The sequence below is a fragment of the Trematomus bernacchii genome, unplaced genomic scaffold (genome assembly GCF_902827165.1).
Source record: "Trematomus bernacchii unplaced genomic scaffold, fTreBer1.1, whole genome shotgun sequence".
Classification (NCBI taxonomy): Eukaryota; Metazoa; Chordata; class Actinopteri; order Perciformes; family Nototheniidae; genus Trematomus; species Trematomus bernacchii.
The window spans coordinates 4,146,648-4,157,290 of record NW_022987727.1 but is presented as its reverse complement, the minus strand read 5'-3'; the positions used below and the strand labels follow the sequence as shown (position 1 = coordinate 4,157,290).

The following is a 10,643-nucleotide window of genomic DNA, read 5'->3' as shown; positions in this document are numbered from 1 at the left end:
CTTCTGAGATTCACTTAATTTTGTTTGATTTATAGCATCGCAACAAGATACACAAGAGGACAAATGTTTTACTTTATGCATATTACAATTCATTTACTTTTACGTCCTCAATTATTTAAACGTATTGTTGCTCTTGAATAAATTACTAAACGCTTCAAATGTTTACATATACAAGCTCTTTAATAGTTTGAATTATGTAACCGCAATACAAAACACACCACATCAAACTATAGAATGAAAGGTTGGATTATGTCGTACAAATGTGTGATATATCTACTGAATCATGGCATCGACAGCCTTACAGCTTGTATAAACAGTTTGATTTTAGATTGATACCCGAAAACATTTCACTTCTCATTAACCACTGAAAAAACATTAATTATTACCCCAATTATTCCTACAAAATCACTGAGGCACTTGCAATACAGCTGGTTTCAAAACTGTCCCATCTGTACTTTTATTATAATTATTTCTTTAAACTGACAAAAGGAAGCATTGTTGTACCACAAGATAATGTTAAGTACAAGGTTTTGGTCAGTCTTTATATTAATATACACAGTATCATAGACCATTAGACACCGTTATTATCGAGAACTTTAACACTTAAAAAAAGTAATACTTTGGGACGCTAAATAGTTCTGGCCGGTCACACCTTTGACGTTCAACTATTGGTTAACACACCGTGAGATGAGTCCGGGTGTTTTTCCTTTTATAGATAAACACTTTCTCCAAGTTAGTGCCAATGATATAAAAAATAAGTTTCCTAAAACCAGGAGAAATGACAAGTTCTCTTTGATTGAATCTGAAATTGAAACAAGGGTCTTAGAAGTATGATGTACACTTTTATGTAATACTTTAGAATATTGTATGTTGTGGATAAAGAGTGAGATATTTATTGATAGTGGCTGAGACTTACTGAGATTGGCACTTTTTAAAGACACGTCTTATTATGCTAATCCAATGACCTTAAATATCTGTCTGTAAATATTTAATGTGCAGCTGTGGCATTGTCTTTTTTTCTACTCTACTTTTAATTTGGTGCCAAACAGCAGTGAATGCACTGTGCTGTGGATGATCTTCAGAAATTCTACTGTCCAGCTAAAAGGAAGAAGGATTTTGTGCATTGTTTTATGGATATGTCTATAAAGTATCTATTCTAGTAGTGTTGCTGTAGGGAGGCTGTGTCAAACATAAGCAAGCAAAAAACTGCAATTTAAAACGCATACATTATTGCATAAAGCCCAATTTCAGCAATGTCAAAAATAAAAAAAGGCATTAACCGAAATACATTCAATCAATTAAAATCCACAATAAAGAATAACATCCCAATAAAATGAACATGACTTAAAAACAAAATCATTCTATTCCTTTGATGGGTTCATTTGTCTCCATACTGGAAAAAACTAAGTAGAGGAAGACTGCCACAGCCACGAAGAACACAAACTGAACCCAGAGCGGGACGAGGCGGGACGACGGCGGGGCCTTCGGAGTTTCTTTAGGTGGTCCGGGGGTCGATTTCAAATAGGGGCTTTTGGAAGTGGGTGGCAGGTCGTACATGTGGGGCCTGAAAGGGAATGGAATAAATTATGCTTCGGAACCTAATTAAAATTCCCCACTACAAAGAACCCCTGATTTCTGAAGTCTGGTGTTAGCATTGGTTTACTATGATATACCCTTGTACCTGAAATCATACTTTAACGTAATTACGGTCTTGCCTCCTTTGGGCCATTCAATGTCAGTTACACCACATTTTAAACAGCGAAACTATTTTCTGACATTTTTAGACTAAATCATTGTTGGAGGAAATATTCAGATCTTCTAGCAGCTGGTTGAGGTGAAGCTTGTATAGTAATATTTGATATCATGTTGGGTAGTTTAATCTGAAACACTATATTTTATAAACATAATCTTTAACAGCACGCAGTAACTATAGCTGTCTAATAAATGCAGTGGACTAAGGAGTGCCGAGTACAATATTTTTCAAGTTGGAGTAAGACATTTAAAAAGGAAAGTATGGAGATACCAAAAGTACTTTAGTAAAGTCAAAAAGGTGACGCCAATTACATTTGGAAATGATCTGATGACACTGTTTGACTTTATATAAATATACTTACTCATCAGAAAATTCCTTTCCACCGTATTCAGGCTTTGGTCTTGAATAGTTTGAGTAGGATGTCCTGTAGAGAGGGAAATACAACCTCAAATATTGGAATACTGACAACTTCCAGTAAAACAAAAAAGGTTTATAAAGTTATAACTCACTCGTGTTCAAGTTCCCTTTCACTCCAAGCTGGTCTTGACCTCATGTATGACCCACTAGATAGACGAGAAAAATAAGTGATTAAGAAGTATTTGTATTTGATTCAATAAATATAAGAAAGTCATTTAATGTTTGGAGCAGATAATAGAAAAGCTGACCTGTCTCCCGCACCGTCACTCCTGTCCTGCAACATTAGAAGCAGTGATAATAAGTACTGATGTTTGCTTTTAGAAAGATTGAATGCAAACATTTGGTATAACTTATTTATTAGGCATGTAATGGAAAAATACAACCATAAAAGGGTGAACAGAAATACTTACAGGAGTTCTGTATTCATAGGTGACTTCCTCTGAAATTAAGACACAAACATGAATAACATGTATAATTATGTTGCTCCAATTTGATCTTAAGACTGAGGCTCATTTGAATTAATTGTTGTTGAATCCATTTGTACCGGATAATTATAAAGTTCTGGCACAATAGTGGACTTTATTACTGCACATGTATTCATAAAAGTAAAGCTTTAATATTGACTGCTGTTCTGAGTGTATATGTAAAGTTACATAATGAGTTACCCTCTTCTCTGTAGTAGGTTTGGTCAGGTGATGGTTTCGCTTTCTTCCCTTTGGCCATGGCTTCTTTCAGCTTCCTTTCATAGAGACTTCTGGTGGAGTCTGAGAACCAAACGTAGTTTTAGACATTATTAACAAGTGTCCACATGAAACCAGGGAGATTCTGGCAGTGCTACAGGAGTGAAGTCAGTAACTTTACTCAGGTAAGGAGGAGGCCTGTGGAGTTTACGTTGATTAAAAAACGGGCGCAAAGTATGAGATTGTTGAGAGCCACTCACCGACCACAGGCCCGTGCTTTATCTCGTACTCGTCCAGCAGGTCGCTCATCTCCTTCGCAGTTTTACTCCTTAGCGAAGACATTTTGCTGGCTGGATTAATTCGTTTAGGTGTCTGTGTTGTGTTGTGTTATTATTGTTTGTTCTTTTTCGGTTAGTCTGTTTTCGGTTGCCAAAACCAGACCAACAACCATAACTCCTCCCACCGATAGTGACCAGGAGGCGCTCGTTTTGTTTCGCAGTCAGTAAAGGGAGGCGGTAGTCGAACGGGAGTTTGAAAACATGGAGAGATTGAACCCCGCCCTCCTTTCTTGACCCGAATGTTAAAAACATTCGCTACTTCTGTCAAATTTTACATCACTTCCATTTCCGTTTGAGACATTCTTCTTTATGGTTTTTTGTGTTCTCCTTTGCAGAAATGAAGCAGCGCCACTAGCTGGCTTCTAATAAATTCTATGTCTTTTTAAAAATATGTATTCGATGTGTTCATCACAAATGAGCAATTTTTATCTAGAATCCAAATCATAACGTCTTTTAAATTCTCTACGAAGATCTGGCTGATTATTTTAAGGTTAGTAATATTACAATTACTGACAGTGGAAGAAACATGACTCAGATAATTTAAATGTACATAGTACAACATAAAGTAAAAACAAATTAAACCACGATTTCATCTATATAATATATTCGAAGTTTATTTTGTTTGTTAAATATCTTATCTGCAAAGTTACTGGTAAATATAATTGTCAGAAGTATCATATTTATCTTTGTCATGATTAAAAGCAGAAGCAAAAGACTACTCAAGCACCACATGTATCTAAAAAAAGTAGTTAATTTACTCAATACTTTTCCACTATATTGCATTAAGAGTGCCTGGAAATAGGCCTTTTTAATCCTTCTAATACATTTATATTTCTTACCAAATGTGATTATTTTGACTTATCTACAGTTTAAACAAATACATGCCTCATTGTTAGAATATACACATCTTTATTTAGCAGAAAATTGCATGTTACAGTCAACAAAACACACGTTTAAATGTTTATCACTTCATATTGCATTTTAACAAAAGCATATTTTATATGAACCAGCCCGCTTGGTCTGAGGCCAACCAGAACATCAGCAGTCCGGTCAGAATCACCACACACATCTTCAGTGTCAGCTTCAGCACGTTGAAACACTGCAGGAACAAAGGAAAGAATAGAGAGGGAAAGTAACCAAAAAGTTCAGGAACAAATGAACAAAGTGAACGTTCAGCGAGGGTCAGTGAGTACACACTTTTTGTTTCCTGCTACAAATGTGTGTGTCGCTGATATCAGGCATGTTCTCTGGTGGTTGAGTGTTTAAGGTATCACAGGCCAGAGTCATTTCCCTGCTGACGTCGATCTCCCTCAATTCCTGGACACCGGAAAGCAGGGAAAAAATAGTTAGTTGTGTTTATTTATGTGTGTTTTCATTAGGGCTGAAACTACTGATTCTGGATTACTTGTTTGGTCCATAAAATGTCAGAAATCAGTGAACATTTTCCATTACATGTTCTCAAAGTCCAAGATAATGCCTCCCCTCTTTTATTTTGTCATTCCATACCCAAAGATATTCCGTATAATATGATATTAAACAGAGAAGAATACCTCGTTAATCAATTTTTGCATGAAAAATGGCTTTACTATTCAACATATTTCGTAATTGTTTTTCTGTGGATCGACTTATCAGTTTGTCGACTAATGCTTGCATCTCTGCTGTCATGTGTGCTCATTGGAGTCTGCGTGCAAACCTCAGATGTTTCTGCAGAACTCAGGTCCTCCTTCCCTTCAGTGGAGCTGCTGTGTGAATCTCTGTCACTGCTGAGCAAAATGAGAAAGTAGACACACTTATTGTCTACTAGCTCAGGTTGTTGTTACATTTCAAGAACAGAAAGTTGAATAAATAATAGGAACTTTGCTCACCACTCGTCGGTTTCATAGTGAATGACTTGAGACAATGGATCTGCACAAAACTGAACTTTTATCTGCCTCTCTGTAAAAAATAAATACAAATGGAAGCTGATTAATTGTTTTAAAAATATTTGTCCATATACAAAGACTTTACCATTCATCATCCTCACTCACCTCTTCTTCTAGTCTCTTCATCGCTGTCATCATAATACTTGTAGAAGGCCCTGATTCTCTCCTGCTCATCCCAGTTCCTTTCCTCTTCAGACTCATCTTCTCCTGACTGTCCTAGCTCGGTGATCTCATAGGCTTCAGTGTTGAAGAAGAAGTCATCATCCAGCGAACCCCTGTTAGAAGGGCTTGTTGTTTGTTTTGTATCCCCTCTCTGTACCACTGAGTAGCTGTGGACGTCTTCTGCTGCAGGATGCTGAGTCACATCTGAAAGTGGTGTTTTCACCTCGTCTATATCCTCTGTGGCTAACAGCTCTTCAGACAGATGAGCTGTTAACACGTCTAGATTCCAATTTATGCTGAAATCAGCTGCTTCCTCCCTTTTGTACTCGTCATAAGACGCTGCACTGTCCCCATCTTCAGTGTCCTCCAGTTTCTTGTTGCTTTCAGGCTCTTGAACCTCGCTGGAGGTGTAGGAATCATTCTCACCTGTCTCACCTCCATCCTCTACCTCTGCTACAGCTGCATCAACCCACACATTCTCCTCAACCTCTTTTTCTCCAGTTGCTACATCCAATCTTCTGCACTCATACACCTCTGAATCTCTGAGGAGGAGGGAGGCAGGTATCAGTACAGCAGTGTCCTCATCTTGTCCCATACATGTTACATCTGATATTAGATCTGTCACATCTTTTTCCAGGGCGATGTTTTGCTTTTCAGTTGTTTCGCTGTCAGATGCACAAGCCAAGGCGTTTGACTCTTGCCTTTTTCCTTCGTCTCCTACATATTCACATGAAGAAAAGTCTGAGGGATAATCTGCAAAGCTCTCACCTGCGTCTTGGTGCTCCTCCCCGGAGAATTCCTTCATTTTCTCTCCGTTTTCATCACCGTTAACTTCAGCAATAAGATCCTTCAGATTTTGAACCGATATTTCTGGAAACTCCAAACTGGCTTTTGCTGCTTCATCTCCGTAAGTATTTTCAAACTCCTGCCCAAAGCACTGAACATTTTCTTCTTGTTCAATTTTCATGCCCTCACACTCAGAGTCACACAAGTCCTCTTCCTTTTCTTGCTCATCTCCCTCTCTTATCCCATCACTTCTTAACATCATCTCATTGCTACGTTCAGGGACTCTCTCAAAATAGGACACCTCCTCATCACCCTCACCTTGGGTCAGAGGTTGTCCCTCAGCAAAGACCCTGTCCTCTTTATTACCATCACAAAACTCATCGCTGCAGCTAACTGACCTACAAAAATACTCTGGTTGCGCTCCTGTTCCCACATCCTCTGCCTCAGCCACTTCATATTGCCCAGAGACGGATCCTTCCTGTTCGGACTCTGAGCTTGTATAATCTTCCTCGAGTATTTTTACGCTGCTCCTTACCCCTGCACCTTCAAAATCCTCATTGTCGCTTATATCATCATACTGCTTGCGTATATCTTGAGTTTCCATGCAAGACAAAACTGCAGTTCGACCCGTTGCTTCTTGTTGCAAAGCCTCGTCTTCTTTTGCAAGTACGTTTTCTGCACAGATGTCTGTTTCGTCTTCCTCACATTTATCCTCAAAATGTATGTTCTCAAAGTCCAAATCTCCATCAGAGAAAGATGGGACTGCTGTTTCTGTAACAACATCAGCATTTGACAAATAAATAAAAGTAAATTATGAAAAAGAAAATAAGTAATACATACCACATGATATATTTCTTACCTGAAAAAGCATCGCTGAGTAGTTCAGCAAAACTGTGCTCCATCTTTTCAAGTAGGAAAAGCAATAGTACGAGTTATATCAAGACAAACAATACTGATGATCTCCTCTCAGAAAGGAAGAGAGGACGCAGTAACTCTCTTCTGTTGTTGCTGCAAGTGGCTTCCTGTCAGGCAGACAGTGCATGAATTACATATTTAAACAACTATCTTCGATTAAACAGTTTTCAGCAGTTAAACCTTACCATACAACTGAGGATAATCAAAAGGTCTCAAAGAAGTGAAGTCACAAAAGTAAATTGTGTTGCTGCAGGAAGTTACTTCATGAATTCATGAAGTGTGTCAGCCTTGATGTGGTTTTAGTGTCAGATGAATGATATAAACTCCTGCAGACATACACAATGTTCATGTGAAAAGAACACACATGTATTTGTGTTTATGTAACTGAGATGAGTGCAGTGCAACTTTGACTAGTTAGTCATTAAAAAAAGAACAATAGCTGTCAGTGATTATTTTGTTAGTAGCTTTTATTTAATTTGACATCTAAAATCAAGTAAAACAGTTAAAATGAAGACATCCGGGTTTGATGATGGTTGTCCTACAGCTCGTTGCGGAGGAGGTAGCGGTGGTTGGGCTTCAGGTCAACTTCTACAGGGAAATGATCGCTCACTTCGAGAGCCTAAAAGAGACATCACGAAGAACAGGATTAATGTTCGTTTTAAGTATAATACTGAACCAAAGAAAAGTATATTTTTAACATGTTTACCTCCTCCTCTGTGAGATGGAAATTATCTTTAAAGTTGAACGGCTGAGCGGAGCCTGGCACTATACCGGAAATAATCTCACGTCCATGGACAATGATCCTGTTTGAAAGGGAGACACGTATTGAAGGCATTACCCTACAGCCAAAAGAGTGATTGTAAAGTACTTCTTCAGTACTTCACTCACCTGTCGTAGGCACAGTGTGTCTTCTCACGGACAGTAGTGTCTTGGTCATCTCCGATTAGCCAGCGAAATGTGGGGTCACTCCTCAAGCGGTTGGCCTTCCAGCCCTTGATGGTGACGTAGCTGCAGGCAGCGTTGAGGTCCCCTAAGATCATCACATTCTGAGTGAAGGAAAGGAAGCAAAAAGGGAAGTTCAAAACATCAAAAATACTCATAAATCTCATGATATGTGGAACTGAGAAACCATAGCTTAACCATAAGAGGCCAAGCTTCAGAACACTGACAGAGACATAGATAAAACATGAGTGGGACAAATAAGTGGGAAATAATGCTATGGTTTAACCTCAGTCTTCCACTTCTGGTAAATCCCTTTGAAGACAGTGTGCAGTTCATTAATCTCCTTCATGGCATTTTTGGGACAGGTGTGCTGACCAATCAGGACCAAATCCTTCACCACTGCAAAACAAGAAAACAATTATAAGTAAAACATCTTCAAAGAACATGTGATACATGTATCTATGTGATACTGGCCTCAGATCATACTAAGATACTAAGGTGGCTAATTTCCTGTCATGCACGTTTTCAAAGATGCCGTTTGTTTGATCTTACATGTTGTTGGGGAGTGAAAGCGAACGATAAAAGGCTCTCTGGAGAAAACATCTGTTTCATTGGTCCCGTCTCCTTCTAGTTTAGGATACTGATAGTGCTCTTTGACCGTCAGTACATTGGTCCTGAAGAAGATGAGGGAGGAAAAAAGACAATGTTAAAGGTGTCACCCTAAACTGTCCCTCTACAGCAGTTGGCGGTGTTAGATTATAGGTTACCTGTAGAGGTAAACATACTGCTCCTTGTAGCTCTTCCTGCCCAGCCTTTCACTTTCCACATAGGAGTATGTGTTGGATTTGTCATATCTGCCAACAACAACAACATAGAAGAAATGCGTTTAAAGTTGAATGTGTGACAGAGGTCTTACCACATCCTTTGAATGAGCCGGTTTGAAACTGAGAAAGCTTGTACCTGTTAAGATCCTTAACCAAAGCTTTTATTGCTGCTCCTTTGGAGTCTCTGACCTCCTGAATAAGACACAAGTCGCACCGAGAAAGAATCTATGGAGCAAAAGAAAAAGAAGATCCTTTGAGTTGTTCACTCTTGTGTAGATGTTGTTCTAGCTGTATACACACAGTCAAATACCTTTAGTAGAATCCCCATAACCTTCCTGTTGTTTGCCTTTGATTCACCGAAGCTCTGAACATTGAACGCGCAGATTTTCAGGGCAGATGTGGCGTCCAGCACACACAAGCCCGCGACTAACAGCAGAACCGCAGTCCTCATCTCGCAGAGGCTTATCACTCTGAAAGTCAAAGAGGGTTTGGCAAGATCCTCTTAGTCCTGTTGTGAAATATGTTAAAAAAACAAACACTTCTGCTCTTACTTTGCCCCCTCTCACTCTCGGTGTCAGTTCCACCACGAGATTGACCTCAGGCAGGCAGAGATCCATCTCTTCAGTAGGTGGCGGGGTATTTGGGGAACATGCAGGTAAACGGACGGATGTGCTGTGTCAGGGCCTGGTGAGAATGGAGCTTTATCTGGAACTGTTAAAACCACTGAACACAATGAACAGCGCTGTGTTTTGTCTCTGAGTGTGAGTGTTATCAGACAATAGACACTGCCATGGGTCATGTCTGTCAGTTTCATGAACATTTGGGTAGAATTTACAACATATTATTCTGTCATTTTAGCATTGAGAGCTGGTTGTTACCACAGAGTGCCATCGCATTACTGACATAAATAACGCTGAGCTCTTAACTGTGATGGGGGTGCTTCTCCCTCTGACAGTCATTTTTATGTTATATATGTCTTTTTGATCTGTATTGTGTTTTTTCTGTCATGTAGGTTACTCAATGACCTAATACAGGATATTACTAGTATCATCATATCAAATGATACCCATTCAATATGATGATACTGGTTCAAATATAGTCCAGTATTGATACAATACATCGTTTGATAATGCAATAAGGTTTGATACATTTGTTTAATAGTAGTGAAGTACATTTATTAAAATATAGCCTACTGTACTTGAGAACAATGTTGATGAACTTAAGGAAATATTGTACTTTTTATGTATTACCTTTATTTGATAGCTGTGGTTACTTTGCAAGTTGAGGTATGATAATGATGATGATGATTAAAAACATGTTTTGCACTGTTGTAGATTGAACTACACAATACATAGTATACAGTATACTGTAGAGTAGTCAAAGTGTGTTTGACCTTAAACAGCCACAAAGTATACATATGTTAATCCATCACGGTGATCACCAAAAATGTCTATGTTTAAAAAACTAACTCTGACAGGGGCTTACTGTATAATACCTTTTGTTAACCCAAGTATCATTTTTCAATGCAGAAAATGACTTTACTTTGACTGTAAATGAGTATTTTCACAGTGTGATGCAGTATTACTGTTTTTAAGATATGACTATGCTCCCCAAACACGACACAAAAGTTAGTTATTGTTTGTACAGTAAGTAAGTACAGCAACCCTATCCCCTAGAAATACTGTTGTGGGGCTCAGGCATTTAGTTTCACTTGAACACCCTTGAGTTTTATTAATAACTATAAACGATATGACGTGACAGCTGGGGTCTTATTTTGTGTTTCCTTGTTTAAGATTGCACAAGTATACAACCATGAAACTGTAAACATGAGTGTTTTTTTTAACAGTATCAGAATACCTTTATTAGTCCCACAGATTAGTAAGTTAGTTAGTTAACAGTGTCTT

The 10,643-nt window shown here is 38.5% G+C and overlaps 2 protein-coding genes across 6 annotated transcripts; both read right to left on the bottom strand.

Moving 5' to 3' along the window:
- Positions 1-4,080: 4,080 nt before the first annotated feature.
- On the bottom strand, positions 4,081-7,261 carry LOC117494344. 4 transcript variants are annotated; one of them, XM_034145206.1, is made up of 8 exons: positions 7,159-7,261; positions 6,918-7,080; positions 5,216-6,829; positions 5,054-5,123; positions 4,923-4,951; positions 4,594-4,616; positions 4,386-4,505; positions 4,081-4,287 (listed from the first exon to the last, which is right to left on the bottom strand). In XM_034145206.1, the coding sequence occupies exons 2-8, from the start codon at positions 6,958-6,960 to the stop codon at positions 4,186-4,188; spliced, it is 2,001 nt and encodes a 666-aa protein (XP_034001097.1). In that variant the 5' UTR covers positions 6,961-7,080; positions 7,159-7,261; the 3' UTR covers positions 4,081-4,185. The 4 variants fall into 4 exon arrangements, with proteins under 4 accessions (XP_034001097.1, XP_034001095.1, XP_034001098.1 ...); XM_034145204.1 differs by lacking the exon at positions 4,594-4,616 and having other exon boundaries at positions 4,882-4,951; XM_034145207.1 differs by lacking the exons at positions 4,386-4,505; positions 4,594-4,616 and having other exon boundaries at positions 4,882-4,951.
- Positions 7,262-7,422: 161 nt separating this feature from the next.
- dnase1l1l (deoxyribonuclease I-like 1-like) lies at positions 7,423-9,365 on the bottom strand. 2 transcript variants are annotated; one of them, XM_034145210.1, is made up of 9 exons: positions 9,291-9,362; positions 9,050-9,209; positions 8,876-8,964; positions 8,683-8,769; positions 8,468-8,589; positions 8,202-8,314; positions 7,862-8,019; positions 7,680-7,776; positions 7,423-7,592 (listed from the first exon to the last, which is right to left on the bottom strand). In XM_034145210.1, the coding sequence occupies exons 2-9, from the start codon at positions 9,188-9,190 to the stop codon at positions 7,512-7,514; spliced, it is 888 nt and encodes a 295-aa protein (XP_034001101.1). In that variant the 5' UTR covers positions 9,191-9,209; positions 9,291-9,362; the 3' UTR covers positions 7,423-7,511. The 2 variants fall into 2 exon arrangements, with proteins under 2 accessions (XP_034001101.1, XP_034001100.1); XM_034145209.1 differs by having other exon boundaries at positions 9,050-9,365.
- Positions 9,366-10,643: the final 1,278 nt, after the last annotated feature.

What these genes read in the sequence shown, in the direction of transcription:
- LOC117494344 (XM_034145204.1), bottom strand. Translation starts at nt 6,960, where the DNA reads ATGGAGCACAGTTTTGCTGAACTACTCAGCGATGCTTTTTCAG. An exon ending in TGAAGAGACTAGAAGAAGAG is followed by an intron (nt 5,124 to 5,215) that starts GTGAGTGAGGAT and finishes TATTTTTTACAG; the next exon opens with AGAGGCAGATAAAAGTTCAG. An exon ending in CACTATGAAACCGACGAGTG is followed by an intron (nt 4,952 to 5,053) that starts GTGAGCAAAGTT and finishes CATTTTGCTCAG; the next exon opens with CAGTGACAGAGATTCACACA.
- dnase1l1l (XM_034145209.1), bottom strand. Translation starts at nt 9,190, where the DNA reads ATGAGGACTGCGGTTCTGCTGTTAGTCGCGGGCTTGTGTGTGCTGGAC. An exon ending in CAGTATGTTTACCTCTACAG is followed by an intron (nt 8,590 to 8,682) that starts GTAACCTATAAT and finishes CATCTTCTTCAG; the next exon opens with GACCAATGTACTGACGGTCA. An exon ending in ACCAGAAGTGGAAGACTGAG is followed by an intron (nt 8,020 to 8,201) that starts GTTAAACCATAG and finishes TCCTTCACTCAG; the next exon opens with AATGTGATGATCTTAGGGGA.